The 20,616-nt window shown below is 38.0% G+C and overlaps 1 protein-coding gene across 5 annotated transcripts in view; it reads left to right on the top strand.

Moving 5' to 3' along the window:
• The first annotated feature begins 256 nt into the window (after positions 1-256).
• The window catches only part of PTBP2 (polypyrimidine tract binding protein 2), a 44,949-nt gene continuing 24,589 nt past the window's right edge, over positions 257-20,616 (top strand). For 4 of the 5 annotated variants that reach the window (XM_041483081.1, XM_041483077.1, XM_041483076.1 and 1 more), the window contains exons 1-3: positions 257-400; positions 1,923-1,953; positions 14,278-14,353. In XM_041483081.1, the coding sequence (XP_041339015.1) occupies positions 393-400; positions 1,923-1,953; positions 14,278-14,353 (115 nt within the window). In that variant the 5' untranslated portion in view covers positions 257-392. The remainder of the gene's footprint in view (positions 401-1,922; positions 1,954-14,277; positions 14,354-20,616) is intronic. The other variant, XM_041483082.1, reaches the window with a different exon arrangement.

Below are 20,616 nucleotides of genomic sequence, written 5' to 3'. Positions count from 1 at the left end.
TGGCTGGGGATCCCCCGCCGCCCCCAGCAGCCTCGAGGCTGTCCTGGGGCCGCTCCCCGCGCCCTCCGGACGCCGCGGCGGGGCCGGGCCGGGCCGGGCCGGGAGGGGAGGGGAGGGGAAGGCAGCGCCGCTCCCGCCTCCCGCCCCAGGCGGGACAGGCTCGCGCCGCCTCAAGGGCCGGCTCGGACCGGGCAGCTGAGGGCAAAAACTTCAGCGGCGCGCGCGGCGCATGCGCGTTTTGCCGGCGCCTGCGCGGTAGCGGAAGGGGACGCGGAGCGGAGCCCGGCACTCGGCAACGCTCGGCGGTTTCCGTGCAGGCCAGGCCGCCATTTTCTCTCAGCCTCCCCGTGCGCGGCTCCTGTCCCGCTGCCCGCGCTCTGTCCTGCTCGGCGATGGACGGGTGAGTGGGCACCGGGGCGCTGGGAGCGAGCGCACTGCCGCGCCGTGTGCTGCCGGTCCGCGGTAGCACCTGTCCCGGTGCCGGGCGCTCGCTGGCTGTTGGCGGGCGTCTCCGAGGGTGTGGGTAGCGATGAGCTTCCCGCCGCGGGACAGCTGAAGCCTGAGGCCCCGCACAGGCTGGGAGCGGGGCAGGACGGGGCTCAGCCTCTCCCTAACGCGGGCCCCTCTGTAGGGTCCCCCGTTCAAATCGCCGAGGGCCTTGGGCTGCCCCCTACTTAAGTGTAGTGCCCGAGACGCCGTAAAGAAGGGGCGCGATCTACCATTATCTTGCCCCCCAGAGCCTCTCGCTCCCTCCTTCCCCCCGCCTTTGGCATCGCTCCTCTGGCCGGGGGCTGAGGAGGGGCGCCTTGCAGGGCTCGGGTTTGTTTTGGAGCTGGCTGGAGGGGAGGAGCTGTGCCAGCAGGAGCCAGATGTCGAGCTCTTTTGTTTTCAGAAACTGCCTAATAAGCCCTTCGGCTTCCCCCCCCCACCTCCAGGTGGAGAGATGCCTTTGTATATACAGTGGACTGGCTGTAAAAACCAAAGAAGGGAAGGTTGGAAGCAGTCGGCAGTATGGGACAGAGAGGGCTGGGATGGGCAGGCACTACATGCCAGGCCTGCTTTTTGTTGCACCTGGGAAGCGGGTTGCTGGATGTAGCCTTCGTCAGTGTAAATACAACAGCTTTCTGCTTCTAAATCTCCTATTAGCTTGTTTACTCTGCTTCAAACAGAAAAGCCATCTCTTTGGTATGCTTTATGCATATAACCTTTCAACTGTGAGAGTTCCAAAGGCTTTTTATGGTTGTGGTTATATGGTAGGAGTTACAAATCCTGTCCGAGAACTACTAATGAGTACTACATTGTGGAATGCTCTCCCATATTCTTTTTTGTGTGTATGTGTTTGTGGACTGAGGTTTCTTTTTGGATTGTGGTATACACTGTGAGTGGTGATGTCACAACCTCTAAGGAAAAGATGTACCTTGACATACCTGTTGCAATGTTTTTCATAGGTGTACCTCATTAAATTTCATATAGGTGTAGCTGCCAATTAAAGCAAATTCCAAGCTAATTAAAAAAAAATTTTTTTTCTGTCTGCTGTTCAAAGAGTAGGTCAAACAAAGGTTCAGCTACGAGGTGTGTGAGAAGTTTTGTACTTACTTTTAAATTACTGTATTTCCACCCTGTAATCTCATGTAGTCCAGAAACCCGAGTTTTCTAAATAAATTTCCTGGCAGTGCTGCTTTGGAGTAACATTTACTTGAAACTTTGTACTCTTTGGAAAGGCCTATAAACTGTGGGAGCTCAGTGGCTTTTTAAAGTTTCTTTTGTATTTCAGTCCAATATGTTTTTGAACATAGTTTCTTTCTCAGGGAACTTGTTACCTGTTTGTTTCCTCACAATTTTGTCTTTACAATGCGTTGAAAAGTTGGGTTTATGAGGATAAATTGCTTGACTTGTGTTCTTGTTTTTTTCTTTTTTTGCAGCATTGTCACTGATGTTGCCGTTGGTGTGAAGGTAGGATGTACACTTAACAAATAAGGGGGTAGAGTGCTCATACAAGATGAACTACTTTGAGCATCAGTAATTGCATGTTGGGAGATTTTAACTGGTCATTGTGAGCTGATATCTAGTCAGCCGTGTATGCTTTATTAAACAAAAATCCCTAGAGGTAAATTGGAGCCTCTACACAAAAGACTTTTCTAGGTACTGACTGTAAACAGTGGCTCTAGATGAATGTAGTGTTGTCAGCTTCTTACTTTAAAACTTGATTTACCATATTTTTTTTTCAAAACAACACTCCCGCATTGTTGCATGGGGCCTGTAAAAGTCATACTTACTCTGTCCCTCCCCCTCGTTTTCTCGAACCAGTTCCCACTGAAGTTAAAAAAGAAGTGACTGTCTGTAAGAGGACAGAAAAATGGGAGCTAGAATTTGTTATGTAGACACAGAAGTGGGTGTTTGCTTTGCTGTAACTTTTATTTCTCAAGTTCAGTTATGAGTTTAGCATACTTTTATAACAAGGAGAGGGCTTCCAAATAGCTGTTAATTTAGTATTTATTTTGCTTTTTTTATTCAAATCTATCACAGGAATTAGATCAGTACTCCGTAGTAGCAGAGTGAGAAATAATGTTTGTGCAAAGGGACATGGGACAAGAGAACTTTAATGAATGCGTGAGAGCAATTCTATTTCAGTGGTAGAAGCAGAAGTTTTCTAGTGCATACAGTTTACTCTTCACATTTGTTCAGGGACTTTGTAGCTTGTGCTGTGTACCTGCCTTTTCACCTGAAGCTGATCAGTGTTAACTGCTTGCTAAGCCCAGCTTTGTCTAGTAAGGCCCAGTTGCTCAGATTCAGTACTGGTCCTGCTGGATTTGGACTAGTTCTTATATAACACAGCCAGCCTATAGATACAGCACTTCTGTTAGATCTACCTGTATAATGTTTCTGGGTAAGCTTGCTTCTAGGAAGAGCTGTGAGAAGTGAGTTACATGGGTTCTGGACCCATCCAGCTCCATATGTTCATGCAGTGTTGGAGACAAGCTTAGACTCACTCTCTGAATCGTGAGGCAAGTGTACTTATTAAGGTACTTCCGTGGGAGCTAATCACAATAGAAATACGAACTGACATGATTATTTCTCTGATGCCTGGGAGGACAAAGTGTTAACTAATTAAAACTTAGCTATGTATTTAGTAGTTTGGAGGGATACCTGAGGATGTTCCGAGTCTTTCAGCAGCAAACTGTGCTCCATGTACTCGGCTTCAGGGCAAAAAATATAAAATCAGTTATTACCCTTAGTAATATTTCTTCTTTCTAGTGCAGAAGTAGTTTCAGGTAGACCATGTATTACATGGATCTTAAATTCTAACATTTCTCACTTCAGGAGAAGTAAATGGATTCAGTATCCTTTTTACTCTTTACTGTGAGCAACTTCAATCTATGAGAATTTGAGTGGTATGTCCTAAGTGGGTAGTGCCATTTTGGAACCAAATTTTAAGATACTCCCCAGACAGTGAAATAAAGATGCTTCAGATGATGTAACTCCTTTCTTCTGTTGATTGTAGAAGTTACATTATGAATGTAAGAAAGAAGGCAAGGCAGGTGTATTGGAGACAGTTACTAAAAACTACAAGGAAAAGCTCAGAAGGATCAAAAAGTTGTGCTTTTTGCTTGTAAGAATGGACTTGCTGTCTGGTTTCTGAAAGAAAACAGTCTGTGCATAGAAGTAGTGCAAATAAATAAGGATGATTATTTCCTGAAGAAAGCTGTTAAATTTGGGAGGAACAAACTGGATTTTATTCTGGAGCTTCTTTAATTATCTCAAGATGCTGCTAAGAAGGGAAAATGGGATTTCTGTCTAATTGAGGCATACAGTGTGTGTAGTGATGTCATACCAGCTTCACTCAGGTTTTGTGGAAGGACATGTGAAACACTTGTCCTTATGGTTCCTATTCATTGCTCTTGAGGGACTGATGTTTTCAAGTTGAGGAATGCTTTGCTTGTCAAGTGTGTATAAACAACTGGGATCAGTCATCTGGCCTTCTCTTGGAAGTTTTCTTTTTCATGGGGTGCCGTGGGAATGTGTAAGAAATAAGTTTTGAATCCAAGGAATTGCATTAGCAGTTCTAATGCTCTTCCAACACTGCTTTTATTGTGACTGGATAGTCATTGTATGTGGGCAGGGCTTTACCTGTGAAATGTTGCCTTATTCAGGATATTTTTTTTACTTGATCATTTAGAGGGTATATGCTAATCACTTGCAAAACATGTTTGTGATATAATCAGTTATACTTGGAGAAATGGATGGTGATATGTGAGTCTTCTTTTTGGAAAATTTGCTTTATTTTATCATCATCCGTCATGTCAATACAAATTTAAAAGTTGTATCAACCGTTATCTGGCTGGGTGTTCTCTTAAACAGCAAAGCACACCTTTTATATTTTTAAATCCATTAGTAAAAGAGTAAGAGAAGTTAATTACTGTAGTCTGGGTATTTGAATTAAAGGAGGGCTTTGTAGCTTAGGGGACTGCATGTGGTCAAGGCAAGTATAAAGCAAAAGGAATGCTTTCTTAGAATGCTTTATTAGCAGTTTTATAATTGGAGTTACCTACAAATGAGGGATACATTTGAAACTATTAACATTTATTTGTATTGTATACTTGATTTAAATTAAAACATTTTTGTTCATTTGAGGTTCAGTCTTCATTTGATTTACATGTTGAGTCACCAGAAACCAATACAAAACATAAAACTTAAAATGGAGGTGGGAAAAATGATGAATGCAACTTGAGAACTTGGTTTACAGAGAGTAAATATGGGGATTTGTGCAACTCAATATATGCAGTGGGAACACGCTTCCTAGCTCAAATCTTTCAGAGGAGCAGCATGCTTTAATTTCTGAAACCATTAGAACGTCACAACCCAGTCATCTTGTAAATACAAATGAAATAACTCATACTTGATTTGGTCTGTAATGTCTTGTTTTGCTTACCTAGAATTCATGGAGGCAGGGAAATGTCACTGCACACAGTTCAGCCCTTACATTACATTTTGCAAAATAATGCAAGAAGGAATGAGCTTTAGCTCTCTGTCTGATGCTGATTTGTGAACTTGCATTGTACATAAGCAGTTTGTGCGAAGTATACTTGCACAAATAAAGGAGAGGTAAGGATTCCAGTAATGGTAATGTTTATATAGTTCATCAGTTTTAAAAAAAGTCAATTCCCTGGAAAAATCCTATACATTTTATAGATTTCTTTGTGCGTCATTTCAAAAAATTATCATATTATATGAAGTGTTTGCTTTTTCTTTTTTAAAAAAGTACATTGGAGTTGCTCTGTTCGTATTACATCAGGTCCTTAGTTACTCTCTGGTTATACAGTTTTGAGCATCAGCATCTAATAACTGTACTTTGAATTGTTCTCTTGTGTTCTCTTTACATTACAATGTGTTAATCTTGATAACTGATACTTGGTGTGGTTGAGCCTTTTTCAGCCATTGGATGTATGAAATATATAATGTATCTTTCCTGTGGAGTAATTAAAATAATCTTTGGAGGGATGTGGAGACAGGGTATAAGGAATGTATGTCACACATGTGTAGGGAATAACTTAGGTGAACTTTGGGTGCATATTGAGGGGGATCTCTCCTACTTAAGTGTGCTTAAGTGTGTGCCACTTCAGTCTAATGGATGATGTTTCTCCTGGATGGGAAGCTGTGCAGTAGATGGGGTCTGAGCAATTGAGTGACTCATTCTGTGTATGTGCATTGCATGTTTCACAATGGCTGAGGTGTTCTTCTGTCTGACAGGAGAACAGAACCAGTCATTTCTTCCTGGATGCATTATTTGGTACACAGCATTTGGGAAATTTTTTACCTTCTTGATGGTGCTATAGATACTGGCCAAAAACCAAGCTTCAGCTGCCAAGCATGGACAGCCCCACTTAGAACTAGGAGAGAAAACTCCCTGTAAAGAGAGTTTTGTAATGTTTAGATATGTGGGGATGGCCTTCTTCCCCCCAAGGTCAGGGCTTTGGCTGTTGCAGTGTGCTTAAGAAATGAGGGAATTGGTGGTGTGTTTTTAATTGTTGTGTTTTGGGATGGATAGAAGATGCTAAGAAACACGTCCTCATACTTTCTAAGTTTTCCAAAAAGGAAAGTATCACCTACTTCCCCTTCTTCCTGGTTGCTGAAACTTAACATGGAGGAATATAGTAGTATAGGGGAAGGACAGTAGCTAAGAACTGACAGAGACAGGAACTGATGGAGAAGGTTGAGAGAGCATGAAGTAGCAGTCTGTAAGTACCCTTGAATTGTGTCCACTTGGGTTTTTTAACTCATGTTCTGAGGAGTAGTCTTCTCTTACAAAATTATATTCTGAACCTTTTTTGCTAGTAATAACTGAGAATTTTTTCATGGTGGAAACAAGTAGATACTGTAGATGTGCTGTGACTTTTTGTTTAAACTGTACATGGTAAAATGAAAATAGGATTGAAAGTCAGATTCTAGCAAGTTGTCAGAAGATAAACTCCCACTTCTAAAATTTAGTCTAAACTTATTTCACAAGCCTGTTCCTTTCAGTTTTGTACTGTCTCCAATTTTTTCGCCTTCACTGTTGTGATTTTGGCTACTTAAAAAGAAGGGAATGGTAGGATAAAAAACTGGTTTATTCATACAGACAAATGCCATGTGATAGTCTGTTGTATTTAAAATATTAGGATTAGAGTTTTGGGCTAACCTTGCATGTCTGGTATAATTGCTGGTAGACTAGACAAAGACACAGTGATATGAGAAAAATGGGTTGTTTGTGAATTAGAGGCGTTTTAATCTTGTGTTAGCTGTGATAATGTTTTTAGACAACCTTTGTTTTCAATAATACTTAGTTGTGCTAGCAGCGGTAAACAGCAAAAAAGATGTGTGGAGCATTATAGCAGTGAAGTAAGGCTGAAGTCTGACCATGTTCAAAAGTTTAGAACTGGCATCTGGATTTGTCTTTCCAGCAATGGTATGGGGAACGTGTCCATAGTGACAAAAAATAACTTCTTACAATGAAAGATATCTGTTAACAGTGATGATATCTGATAACAGTAACTTCTATAAATTGACCCTGTTTGAAATGGCTTTCATATTTATTCTCAGAACAGCTGACTCCAGTTCTTTTTTTCTTTGTACTTTTTTTTTGTAATGTCCATTCTGCCACTGTAATATACGTGAAGAAGTAAGGAAAGCTGAAAATGGAAAGGAAGGAAACTTGTTGAAACTTAGTTTGTTCTCTGTAGTAAGTATGCTCGCTGTAAGGAAGTTTTAGTGTACCTGTTTGATCAGTTTTGATATCTTTCACTAATTTGAAATCGTGTAGTTTTCATTTGTAGCAGAAGACTTAGCTTTGCATCTTAATTGAGGGGTTATACAAAGAGAAACACAATTGCCTGCACCATCTCTGAAAACATGCACTAATATCAGTATGCAAATACCCTTCCCATTTCCGAGAGCTTCAGGCTGTGTTTTCACAAGCAAATCAAGCTGCCTTCCATTTCTCTGTCACTGTAATACTTGTGCAACAGATGTTTAGGTTGCCAATTCACAAACCTTTCTTGGGACCTTAACCAGGATGAAGCTAAGCTGACACAACAGTGAGCTCCATCTTTTTACTCAGATTTGTACCAAAGCATGTGGTTGCGTAGGTGCTTGTAACAATACAGAATTAGGAGGACAGAGTAGGAAGAAGTTGCTGGGGTCAGGGAGAAGGTAGGATTCTTGCTTTTGGTGGTAGTGATTCAAATGAGGTTGTGGTTTCACAAGTTAATGGGACTGTGATGTTAGATTTAGGGGTTTGGTTATTTGTTACAGCTGCAAGTACATGTAGCCATGTTTAGCTTTTAATAAAATCAGTTTTTCTGTGAATGAGTATTGAGTTATAGACAAAATAGCATTAGCACTTCTAATTTATTAGTGAAAAATAGGAGATAATTGAGTAGAAAATACCTTCCATGTGGATTGCATTTTGAGGTGTAGAAACTACTACTGAAAGAGCAAGTCTGTACGTCCAGGTGCCATGGTTGTCTGGAAGGCAAAGGACACATCCAGGTGGTAGCTCTAGTGAGTTGTTCTCACCTATTCTAATTTACTACCAGTAATGTTTGAGAGTAGTACCTTCTTTTCTGGTAAAAGTGGAATCAAAAATCTGAAATGCTGAATAAATTATTATGTTTGTGTACTTCTCTTGAATGTTTGAAGCATTGACTTATATGAGGAGAGATCCTTGCCTGCAGTCTTTCATTACAATTGAAAGTTTGGAAGTTTCCAAATGAGGCTGTGTGACATGGTGTACATTCAGATTTGTTTCTTTACTCTTTGGCTTTTTGGTTTAATAGTCCATCTTGATCTTCTGGTGCTTTGAGAAGTTTGTTTTTTTCAACACTGTGTTTTGGGAAGCTGGAGATTTTTTAAGGAAATTGAGTTTTGTTTCCTGTCAGTCTTAAAAGACTTTTCAAATTTCCCTTGATTGCTCTTTCTCAATTTCTGCAAAATTTATGTGGTTTATTAATGTTTTATTAATTTTCGCCTAGCTCCTTTCTTACTGAAAAATTGAGAGTGTTAAAATGGCATAGTTATTAGGCTATATAAACAATATATGCTTGGCTGAGGAGAATCTGAAAATAATTGAAGTAGGGTGAAAAAGAACATACAGAGAGAGTGAGTAAGTAAGTAAAAGTTGGTCATATTGTATGCAATGTACATACTGAATGAAAAGCAAGTGATGTTATAAGTGATAGTTATAAGCATCCATGGAGTTCACGACCTTAACTGATTTCATGCCAGTATAGTGAAATGGTGCATTCTTTAAAATTATTCATGTAGGTCTGCTCCATGCAAGTAAGGTTCTGTGAAGTGACAGCAAGCTTATAGTTAAACTGCATGTTAAATGCTTTGCAACATACTTATGAACCTGCATGGAGTTTCTTTTGAATATGTATCCTCTCCTGCATGGGCCTTCTGTGATCCTGTACATATGAGAGGTGTAACAAATTCCTTAGGGTAGTTTGAATTATGTGTTTTGACAGTTGTGTGTGTAATCAGAGCATAAGGCAGATCAAGTGGTTTTTCTTGATGAAAGATTATGTGAGGGTATATTTATGCAGTGTTTCATATAAAAATTTGTCATGTTAAAAATAAAGCATCCTTTTGAATTCTAATCCATCACATGTAAACTGAACGAAGTTTATAAATGCTGTGTTTGGGGGTTCAAAGTGTGTTGTTCTGTTTCAAACAGCCAGTCCCCAAAGTTACTTCAGATAGTGAAGCAGTGTGTTTACAATGTGTAACTGTTAGAGGGGAATGTTTTAATGTCTGTGTGGAAACTGTCATGTGCTTATTCCTCTCCCATATCATCAGGTTTCTGGCTCCTTTTAAATTGTTCCCAGATGTTGTTAGAAATAAAGTGTTTTACAATGCTGTTGGATTTCCTTAAATCACGAGATCTGTCTCCTGGCTTGTCATACCCCTTGGGAAATTCATGCCTGTAGGCTGAGAATGACTGTGGTAAATGTGCAGTGCAGCTGAAGTTCTCTTACTTATCTTTCATTTGGGGAGGAGGGCAGAGAGAGGGAAATGGAAAGGGCAGAATCATGCTGGTTTTGAGAGAGGTTTGTAATATCAGCAAATATAAACACCACAAATGAGAGAGTATTTGTAAAAAATGTATTTTTCAATGTCTTTGAGTGTCATCCTTATATTTTCTAGTGTGAGTTTAAGAAATTTTTTTAGGTAATACTGCTGACCTTTTAACAAAAGTTAACTGTTTCTAGGAGTCACTTGTTTACTGTTTCTAGGAGTATTGTAGTGCTTCTACACAGGCTTCTAATAAGCTGTCCGTAATACACTGTTAGGTTAGGTTTAGCCAAAACTTCTGATTAGAGTCTCCATAGCCCTGAATTATTGGGGAAAAAAGCTGATGTCTCTGATGTAAACAGTTGTCAAAAAGTATTTTAGCATAAAAGACTAAACCCTTGGAAATCTGGGGAATGTGTTAAGTATTTACAGCCTGATCTGGAATATGAGGAAAATAGTTTGCAAAGACTTCTAAATAGTATATTTTTGATTAGCCTGGAAGCATAATAAGACTGTAATGACTTCCTGAAAGTATACAGCTATGTAATAAAACCTGTGATAGCATGAAGCTTTATAGTAGCCTTTTTTGGGGGGAAAAATCTGAAATTCTGTAATGTAAATCCAGCTTGTGTAGTGAAGGATTTTGAGTTAGCTATAACTTAAAGCAAGGACCTAGGACATTCATTTGCTGGGCTAGGAGCTTCTTCTTTCTCTTTGATTAATTGATTTTGTAAATTGTAGAAGTGACAGTGTAAGAAATAAGTATTCACTTAGGGAAATTAGCTAAAGTATCAAAGTGGTGTCTTTAATTTACACTATGTAAAATAATTTTTGTATATATGATTTTGAATTTTCACTTAAATATGCACTGAAAGTCTGATTTGGTATATTTTTTGTCTTTTTTGAAAGTGGCCCTGCGTGTCAGTTTTACATTAATCCATTGATTGAAGCCATGCGTTAAACATGATGTTTTCCCACCACGCATGGATATGCTCTCATGGGGTCATGGGGGTGAAGACATGGGCTGAAGTGGAAGGGTGGTATTGACTGTGACAAATTCAGGGTTCGCTTGCTGCAAGATGTTAGCTTGGAAAGTCCCTTGTTTATTTTGTATATTTTGGTAAATGCTGGTTTCATAAAGAAATGGTCTAGATAGCTCTGATCTGAGCACTTAGTTGTTAGTTTTTGTGGAAGATTTATGTGGATTAATTTTCTTGGTATTGGTAGAAATAGAAATATAGCATTGAAGACTTGTGCTGTTGAGGCTTAGATGTCAGAAGATGACATATTAATAGTATAATAGCAGTTTGTACTTCTTATTTTGTTCTTAATAATCTCCTTGCCTCGTGCTAAAATGGATATTCAATTAGTCTCTACCATGTCGCTGTTACAGTAACTATCCTTTGCAGTTTATGTGAAATGTAATCATTGTGGTGGTTTTTATTTTTTGGTTATTTTAACTTAGATGAGTATGTTTTTGCCATCTCTGTATTTCTGATATTCAGTACTGTTATACAATCTCAAACTTGCTTTGATTCTTTAGAACACAGCAGTTTGCACAGACAGGGAAAAGAGTTAAGCGAACGTTGCTGCTGGATCTTCCTTCCTTGAGTCTGATTCTGTGTGCTCTTCAAATATCTGAGTTTGGTTTCCTTAGCTCTGAAACACTCAATACAATTACCTAATTTAGTTTAAAAGTTTGTTCCATTCAACTGGCAGAACTTCTGTGATTGAGACAAATTAAATATTTGAGATGCTTGGAAAATTGGTTATGATTTTGAAATTCATGTGTGACATAGCAGGGTGATGAAAAGCTTTGCTCATGGAGCACGATGTCAGTCCTTTTTGGCTTAGCACCTCTAAAAGAGTATGCACATAAAAACAAAACCAAGCACCCCAAACCACAAATTGAATACACCCTTATCTCTGCTGAATAAATGTAAGTAAAGTATTTATGTCTTTGTAATTCGGGAGGGATTGTGTTACACAGTAGTGCCAGTCCAAGAGCACACATTGGCTTACTTTAGATGCTTATATGAAATTGCTTTGCTAGCCAACCAAGATCTTCAGACAACCCTTTTGAAGTAAATCACAATAACCAGGCAGGTACTGCTTTTGATTTTGTAATTTACCACTCTGTATCCAAGTCCATCATGTCTTTTGCTGCAGAGCTGATTTTAAATTCACCTACTGAACTGAAGTACAGAAGGATCTAGGCTGCATAAGAACCAATTAGGAAAAATAAGCGTGTGTATCTATAGGATCATAACTTATATGGTAAGAGAGATCTTTGACCAAAAGTTTGGGAAATACATACCAGAATGAGTTAATAGAGGTTTGCTATACATTTGTGATTTCACAGGGGAATTGGAAGAACATTTCATGTGTGAACCTGTACATATGTGAATCAGACTTCTGAACACTAATTTATGCAGATAAGACAGGTGTAGATTTTATGATACACACCGGTGCAAGAAATTAATATTTAATTGTTCCTCTGAAGCAAAAATGTTAGAACTTTCATGTGCAATGACAAAGTCTTGTGATTGACTGTGAAGGTATTCATGAATTGTAAAATGATATGCTTGTAAATGAAGAGAGAACTGTTCATGAAACACAGATACAGGAACTGAATATCTACTCTGTTGAGTAATTTGTGCTCCTTTTGGATTTTTGTGCTGCAGATTAAGAAATTAACAGTTTTTTTGAAAGCCAGATTTACTAGGAACCAGAAGTTTATATAATCACTCTTGCACTCTTTCATTCAGCAGTTGCTGTTGTAAGTAACTTTCTGAAGCTGGAGGCAATTGAAATCTGAGATATTTCAGAATTGTAAAGTTCCTACAGATTTTGGGAAGAGCATTCATTTGGTGCTGGGGTTGCTTCAGCTATTTATGTAGTAATTGCTGAACTGTTGCAAATTTACACCTGTCTTACTGAGGGGGAAAAAATGCTGGTGAATGATCTTAATCAGCTGGACTATGAACAGATTCAGTGTCTGCTGCTACTTCTGTCTAATCAGCTGAGCTGGCCAGGCTGCAGACAGGGGCTCCCAGGCAAAGCTAGATGGGTATTGCAAGCTTAAAATACTGCACTTACCACTGAGTAACCTAATGCTGCTAGTAATCCTCAACTTTGCAGCATTCTACCCTTGTCAATATTATGTTAGAAAAAGTAGAACATGAAAGGGAAAGAATGTTTATGTTTCAGCTTACATCAAGTACTTGCATATTACCAGTAGTAGAAATGTACTGTACATCAGTAGAAAGCAATGTAGTTAGAAAAACAGAGAATTTCTATATTTTACCTATAAGTTGCTTCTCAGTTCTATCTAGCTATTTTTTTTTCAGTTATATCTGATTAGAAATGCATCCTTACATAAAATGGACAAGACATTGTCCCTCTCATGGTTCTGTCTGATCTTGGTATTAGGCATGATGCAATCTTAAGGGATGTCTTGCTCATTTGATTGGCACAGCTTTGTTGCTTACCATGTACCCTTACAAGCTTAGAGCATTCAGTAAGCTGTATAGAGATTCTTCAGAGCTGATGTTGAAAACCAAGTAAACTTTAAGGGCTCTATATGTGTGTACACATATATAAACTTTAACATACTGTTCTCTGTGTGGACACAAATACAGTGCAGTATGAGAAAAAGGTAACGGTTTGATTTTTAGTGGTCCTTCAATTGTGCTGTCTGTGAAGGTAATAGTCTCAGATGAATTTATTATTAAGTATTGAAGTGCCCTGTAAAACATACTCATTAACTATTCTTGATTCTCTTGTAGTGTCCACAACAGAATTAAACCCATTTATTTTAATAAGGATGGGTAGAAACTGGTTTTTTTCCTCATTACCATTTTAGCAGTGACCTGGATTAGTCTTAAGGGTGCTGCAGAAATACTTCTGAGGTGGTAAAGAACCTGTAAGAAATGAAAGATAATATTCAAAGGATGGTTTAAATATTTTGTTTATTGAAAGATCACGTAAAGATTTTGTAGGCTTTTTGAGGGATGAAGTCTTGAGGGTGAAGAGGGTTGGGGCACAAATGAAAAAAAGAAACAAGGTGTGAAAAGAGGCGCCTCTTCAGCTGCGTCAAGTGCCCATCACCATCTGTGGAAAGGGTTATCTTGTATGGTTTTAGTATAAACCCTCCTGATTTTTGCAGCCCAATTTTAAGTCATTCATTAATTGATATTTCTCATGTTTTAAGAACTACAGTGAAGATGTAATTCCCTGCCCTAAGTTGTGTTTTTCAGACAAAATGAATGTCCCCAAAATGAAAACTGATTTCATTTCCTGTGATAATTAAATCTTTGTTTTTAAATAGGGGTGTTAAAATTGAGCTAAACTCCATATTTCTCTTTGCATAGATTTCCCTTGTAGTTTCAGCCAGATATAATAGTTTAATATATATATGTGTATTAAAATATTAAAACTTAAATTAATTTAAATGTTATTGAAGTAGAATAAATTTGTTTAATTATATTTTAATTTGAATTGCTGGACAAAATTATTGTTCAGCAGTTCTCATTGTGTCCAGAGATGGCTTTATTTTAGTGGTGGGTTAAACAACTGTGCTTAAGCTGCTCTCATTTCAGATTGCCGTGTAAATATTCCGCTTTACTTAGATTTCGAATTGTTGCACTTATCTGAAAAGAGGAAGTATCATCTTTAAAAATCACAAAATAGAGGAAAAAAAATCTCTTACTGTCTCTTTCTTTTTAGAGAGGATCTGACGAACTTCTTTCAGGCAGTGTACTCAGTAGCCCGAACTCTAACATGAGCAGCATGGTAGTTACTGGTAAGTGATGCCCTTTCAAAGGAGAAATCTATAATTTATACTTGGACTCATTTCCTGTTTACAAGGGGAGAACACCGAAACAAGAATCCGTTGTGCTGTAGAGGGATAAACTGTTGGCTTGTATTAGAATATAGTGACTTCGTATTTTCTACAAACCTTGGGTGTCTGAGAAGAATAATCCCACAATCAACAGGCAACTTTCAGATGTCTGTATACGAAATTGTTGGTGGGTGATGGGATGTAAAATGGCAGTTGGCTTGTACAGCTACCTTTGAAGTAAGGAATCTCAGCTGCCAGGCAAAGGTAAACAGCCTAGTTCCTGTGGGACATGAACTTCTTTACACTTGGTCATCTGCAAGTCTGGGCGTTACAGGGAGCACCACTGTGCCAGTTTCATAATACAGGGTGGATTCAGGAAGAGAGAGTTCTGGTTCACTGCTAAAGCAGGAAGCTTCACTTTGCTCTTTCAGTTTGAGATTGCATGGTAGAATATCAGAGCAAAGTGACTGTGGCTGTTCTTGAATCAGTTTTCTGGTGATGCTAGATAGAAAGGTTTTTTCATTAATTGGCGCACACTAAAATGCCTTCTATTGCAGTTGGTGCTTCTGTATGTTGAATATACATTGAGTTCCCTTGGAAAGCTCATTTCGGAGGTCTTGCTTTTTCTCTTCTTTTTCTACTGTGCTAGTAATTTTTTTGTGGATTCTTTCTCTTTTTTTTTTCCTCTTGCCTTAGAGATGTGGAGGAGTTAATTCATGGCATCAGGGGGTTGCTGCAATTTCCAGTCAGTTCCCTGCTTCACTGTTCTACTGTGCCTGATTTTCTGTATTCATGGGGTCAGCAGTATAATCATTGATATTAATAGCAGACTCTTCCCTTTTAATTTATTAGTAAGAGGTTGGGATTCAGGGTGCAGTTTCGTGTTACTGTTGGGGTGCTGTGGTGACAGCTCTTGCCAGAATGTGTAGCTCTGTGCTTTCTCATCCTACTTCTTTATCACAAGCAGAAAAACCTCCAAATGCACATGTTTCTGCTACACTCTTCTGTTGCAGTGCTCATACACTTGCAGAATAAGTTAATGCAGCATTAAATTCTTCTAACAAAATAAAGTAGTTTTTCCTTGGAGCAGTTTACTGATGAGTCATGTGATTGCACAGTTGTAGACATAGTTGAGTAGAGGAGTGTGGCAGCAGAAGAAAACCACTTCTACTGGCAGTTCTGTAACCAGAGGTGAAGAGGTGGTTGTACTTTGGAATAAGTCAGAAACGCAGTGTAGCCATAGCCATTTTGGAACCCCAGAACATTTATCTTTTCCCTGTTTTTCTTACTTCCTTCTGGTTCTGAAATAGGTCCTTCTTGTTTTCATTTTCTTGATGTCCTTTTCTGTCCTGGATATTAATTAGTGCTTCATCAGTTTGCTTTACTTAAACAATAAACTACTATGGAAAAGAGTTGTGTGTAGGAGGGTTTGTGTGTCGGCAGTGGACATTAAGACAGGACCAAGTCCTAAATATTGCCAAATTTTCCATATATTTTTAGATAAACTTTTAGTTCCAGGAAATTAAATGCAAATTATTTTACCAAAGGAAAAAAGAGGTAAAGTAAAAAAATTGAAATAAGAATTATAACTTTGAGGATTTGGAAGAAGTACGGAAGCTTGTCTAAGCAGCCCCTACATAGAAATTCTTCCTTAAAAATTCTGAGAATGGAAAAGCATGTTTTGATCCCATTAGGCTGATGTATGGGGTAGAAGTTTGATGTATTTAACAGATAAGTTGCTTCCCATTTTGTTCTTATTTCCACCCTGTTTAAGATGATAAAGGGTTTGGGTTTTATTCTTGGGAGTTTCTTTGTTGTGTGTGGGCGTTTTTTTGGTGTGGGTGGGGTTTCTCTCTTTGGATTTTTTTGGCATCCATAACCATAACTCAAGAAATAATCTCATTAGCAGCAGTGGTCAGAGTAGTGGTCTGGCTCCTGTAGTATCAGATGCCTTTTACTAAAAGTTTCACATGAATTCTGTGATATGTAAAGAAGGTTGGTGGAAAAACAATCCCAAACAAACAAACAAAAATCCACAATCTGAATGCAGTGCTGTAACTCAAGTCATTCTCTATAGCAGTCTGTAAAAAGGGGGCTAGTTTGTTTGGGTGTTCTATTTTTTAAACAATTTCTTGGTATTGTATTCAAAGTTCATTCTGCTTGCCTCTTTGAAGTAGCACAAAAAACCCTATAGAGTAGGATAAGTCCTCTGTTCAGCTTCTGAATATATCCTCCCATAGCTGTCTTGTTTACTGTGAACCAGGAAGTACTTTTTCCAGACTTGCACAGTTTACAAGTTCACATTGTAAACTCAGAAATAGTTAGATGTGAAATTGAAACCTGTGTGTTAATTTTTCTGTAACCATCTCCTGAAGCCAAATGAATTCAAGTGTTCTTTCTATCTGATGTCCTCCTTTTGCTTCAGTTCTGCTATTACTTTTTCTCTTCAGAAGAATTTAAAAATTTAGTCAATTGAACAAATTTTCTTGCTGTAGCCAACGTGATGAATCTTTCCCAAATTTTCTAGGACTTCAATGACCCTGTGATCATTTATTAAGTCCCTTGTAAATGAGATACATAGATATTTGCATGTGTAAAACTAATACTTGTGCTTGCCCTTTCATTCTTAGGGTTGGGAAGTGTCACGGTATTATTATGAGACTTGACCATTGTTTTCTGGAGAATATAGAAACCTATTCTGGTTTTGACTGTGATATTTCCAATATCTGATTCTGTGATATTCTTTTAAGTAGATGGCTAGGAGAACAGAAGCAAGGTACAGTTTGTCTTTGTAATCCTCTGAGCCTTTTACTGGTGAAAGTGTACACAGCCAAAAAACTAGTTATCAGTAGCAGTGCCTTAGCAGGCCTAAACTTTGAACAAAATCTTGTCAATTACAGCCTCATTTCTTTCTCTGCTGTAGAAATATTAACCTAAACCAAAGTGCCTAAGTTGTCAAAAAAACCGACCTTTTCTTGGAAGAGAGGGGTTTTGGAGGGCTGTGTCATTATGGGTGAGACTGAAGATGATTTTTTAAAAATTAACATCTTACCTTTTTATCATGGGAACAGTTCCTTCAGTGGGTTGTTGTTTGTTTTGTGGGTTTGTTTTTTTTTGTTTTGTTTGGGGTGGTTTTTTGATTGTTTTTTATTGTTGTTTTTATTCAGCTGCCATTCAGTGAGAATACGGTAGTACTTTAATGCTTTTATGAATACTCTTGCTCTAATCTTCTCTCCTAGTGAAAGGCACGAAAGAGGAAAGGTTTCTCTGCCCTATAGGGAGTCTTGCAGATGACTCCTTTCCTATTTTTTGTGTAAGAAACTTGTGAAATTGGTGAACAGATGTTTGATTTGCATTCTTACTGATAATTTGAACCACTGGTAATTCTCTAAAAAAGGCTAGCATCTTGGACATGGTTCAAAATACAAGGCCTGATCCTTGGGCATTTTCTAAACAGTTTTGTCATCTGTATCCATCCTCCGGACTGGGTAGGTGACAGTGTGGGACATTAGCAGTCACTACAGGTGAAGAAGTTACTGTTTTAGGTACTTTCTATGTCTTTGTGGAAGAACACTCTTAAGACTGAAAGAGCAGAAATCTAGACTTGGATTAAGATGACTTTTACCTCTTAATTCTGAACCCTGTTTTGGACAAATTTGGTTACTGTCATTGTTGAGAAATTTCATTTCAGTTAAGTGTTTATATTTAAATGTACATGATTTATTTTTGTTCCTGAACTGGGTTGGGCAATATGGCAGAATATTATTCTTTAAACATTAAGGGAAGGATCCCATCCACTAGATTAGAATTTGTAGCAAGGGAGAACATCTTGTAAAGTACAAGATCAGCAAATATCTAAGCTTAAGGAGTTCTTTTTTTATGTTGCATGTGTAAGTTACTGATGTTTTTAACACCAGCTGACATGACTGTATTAAAGTTGTGTTCTCAGAACTACAGACCTTTTACTACTTAAACTACTGCTAGTTTTCCTTTACGTTTTTTGAAAATATTGTCAAAGTCTATTCTTATTTTTTGCCATAATCTTGCTTGATTCTGATTTCTATGGAGAGCATGATCTTCTCATAAAGATCCTTGAGTTAATTTCTTTTGTGTTGGTGCACAATGAATAGAAAGGCTCTTTAGGTAAGCTGAAATATGGTTTGGTAACAGGATTCGGAGAAACCAGAGCTGAAACCAGGATCTTTAAATAAATATCACTGATTCTGACATTGCTAATGTTTTTGAAGACATTAGTAAGGCAGATTGCAAATGATTATATGTAAAGAATTTTTTTACCTTTCAGTGCTGTATGTTCAGTAAATAACTAGCTGCAGTTGTTTATTCTGCAGATTTTAAATGCAAGAAAAAAAATTCCTGTCTCTTTAAAAGCTGGGGAAAAGTGTTTCCTCTGTAAAGGGCTTACTTTTTCTCTGAACTTTGTGTGAGGCTTTGGCTGTTCAAGATGGAGGATTGCTTAATGGAAGTTGTAGGGAGTTATCTGTATGGAGGTGCTCATGCCATGAACTCATTGCTGAAATCCACATACTAAAAAGGTAAAATTTTTCAGGGATGTAGATAAAAAGTGAAAGATGTTGATGAAAGTTTTATGAAAATTGGCTTGTCAAAGACAAGAATTGGCAGGTTTTCTTGTTGCAGCTGCCATCAATTTCATTGTTCACATTTCTGTGTTTAAAGTAGATTAGTAGAAACATTCCAAAATCATTTTGCAGCTGAGCTCACCAAATTCCTGGAGCTTTGAATGATACTGTTGGTCTTGTTTTTACTTAATTAGCAGGGAATGTTAGGAGTGACTTCAGTAGGTAATTCATTGTATTAACAGAATAATTAGCACTGAGGCATACAAACTAATAATATTTCAAGTGCTGTATTTAACTTGGGCAGTAAACATAGATGTGTCATGGATGTGCCATTTTTGCTAGCACATTAAGTAAAATTAGTTATTAGTTAAAATTAATGATGCCTAAACTTAGGTAATTTACTTCTGAAGTTTGCAAATTGATTACAATTAATAATAATTGGAAAGATTTAAAAAAGTATATTACATGTGATTGGAAAGAATTGTAATTTAATAATACTGTATACTTTACGTATTTCTAGAGATACACAGATTTAGAAATGTACAAAAATAAAACCTCTCAGGATGGGAGAAATAAAATGTGGCTATTATTATTAATTTGAGTAATTTCTGTCTACATTGCTATGCCGTGGTAACTCGTTGCTCTACTTCAGCTGGATTTCACTCTGTAGTATTTTTAAGGACTAAATTGAAGTGCATTCGTGTTAGACTGCAACATTGAACAGCCACTATACTATACTGTAAATGTGTTATCATAGTTGCGTAGAAAACTCAATGTTCAGTGCATTCTGAAACAGGCACAGCCTATGTGCAGATGTGCCAATTAAAAGCTGTATTAAAGTTTTCTTTGTTTCTCTGTATTTACTTATTTAAACTCAAATTCCTCTTAAGCAATAGTCATTGTAGTGTAAGATAGTTTTAATATCGGTTGGTCATGATTCTTGTATGCACATGGCTCATGTCTGTGATAAACGGCAAAAAAACCCTATTAGCAAAAATATAATTAACACTGACCGACGCAGCCTAACCTTCAAGGTTAGCAAATGTGGACTTCAGACAACTTCATATTCTATGTGTTTTTGTTGTATTTTGAGTGTAGTATCTCATTTTCTTGTTCTTTCAAACATTTTGAATTCCAGATTTTATCTCTAAGTTGAACATTTAAAGACTTACATGCTAAAGCAAAGGTCCTGTATATTTGCTTTTGGGAGCCTGGGAGAGGTCCCTGGTCAGCTCTCTTCCTACATTCTATCACTTAGATCAGGGTAGGGTACATCCAGGAAAACTTTCTTTAAGAAAAGAACTTTCCAGATATGAAACCACAGGGGACTCTATTATACAATTTATGATTGTCTGCAGTTTGTTGCTGGTTGGTTGAGGCAGATGACTGTGCTCAGTAGCCAGTGCAACATTTTAATATTTGTCTAATAAACTAGATATCTTCAATTGCATTGCCTTTCTCTTAGTCCCTTATTTCCTGTCTGGATATGTGTCTGATGTTCTACAGCTGATGACATTAAATTAAATATATTTAGCCAAGCACAAGAAGTGCTTTCGACACAGAACAGCACTGAATACTACTGCTATTAAGCTTCTTGTATTTAGTATGTACAAATTGAAAGTTACT

This window comes from Pyrgilauda ruficollis, unplaced genomic scaffold (genome assembly GCF_017590135.1).
Source record: "Pyrgilauda ruficollis isolate IOZ18807 unplaced genomic scaffold, ASM1759013v1 scaffold6, whole genome shotgun sequence".
NCBI classification, from domain to species: Eukaryota; Metazoa; Chordata; class Aves; order Passeriformes; family Passeridae; genus Pyrgilauda; species Pyrgilauda ruficollis.
Note: the sequence above shows the minus strand (reverse complement) of the source record. Positions and strands in the feature narration are given on the sequence as shown.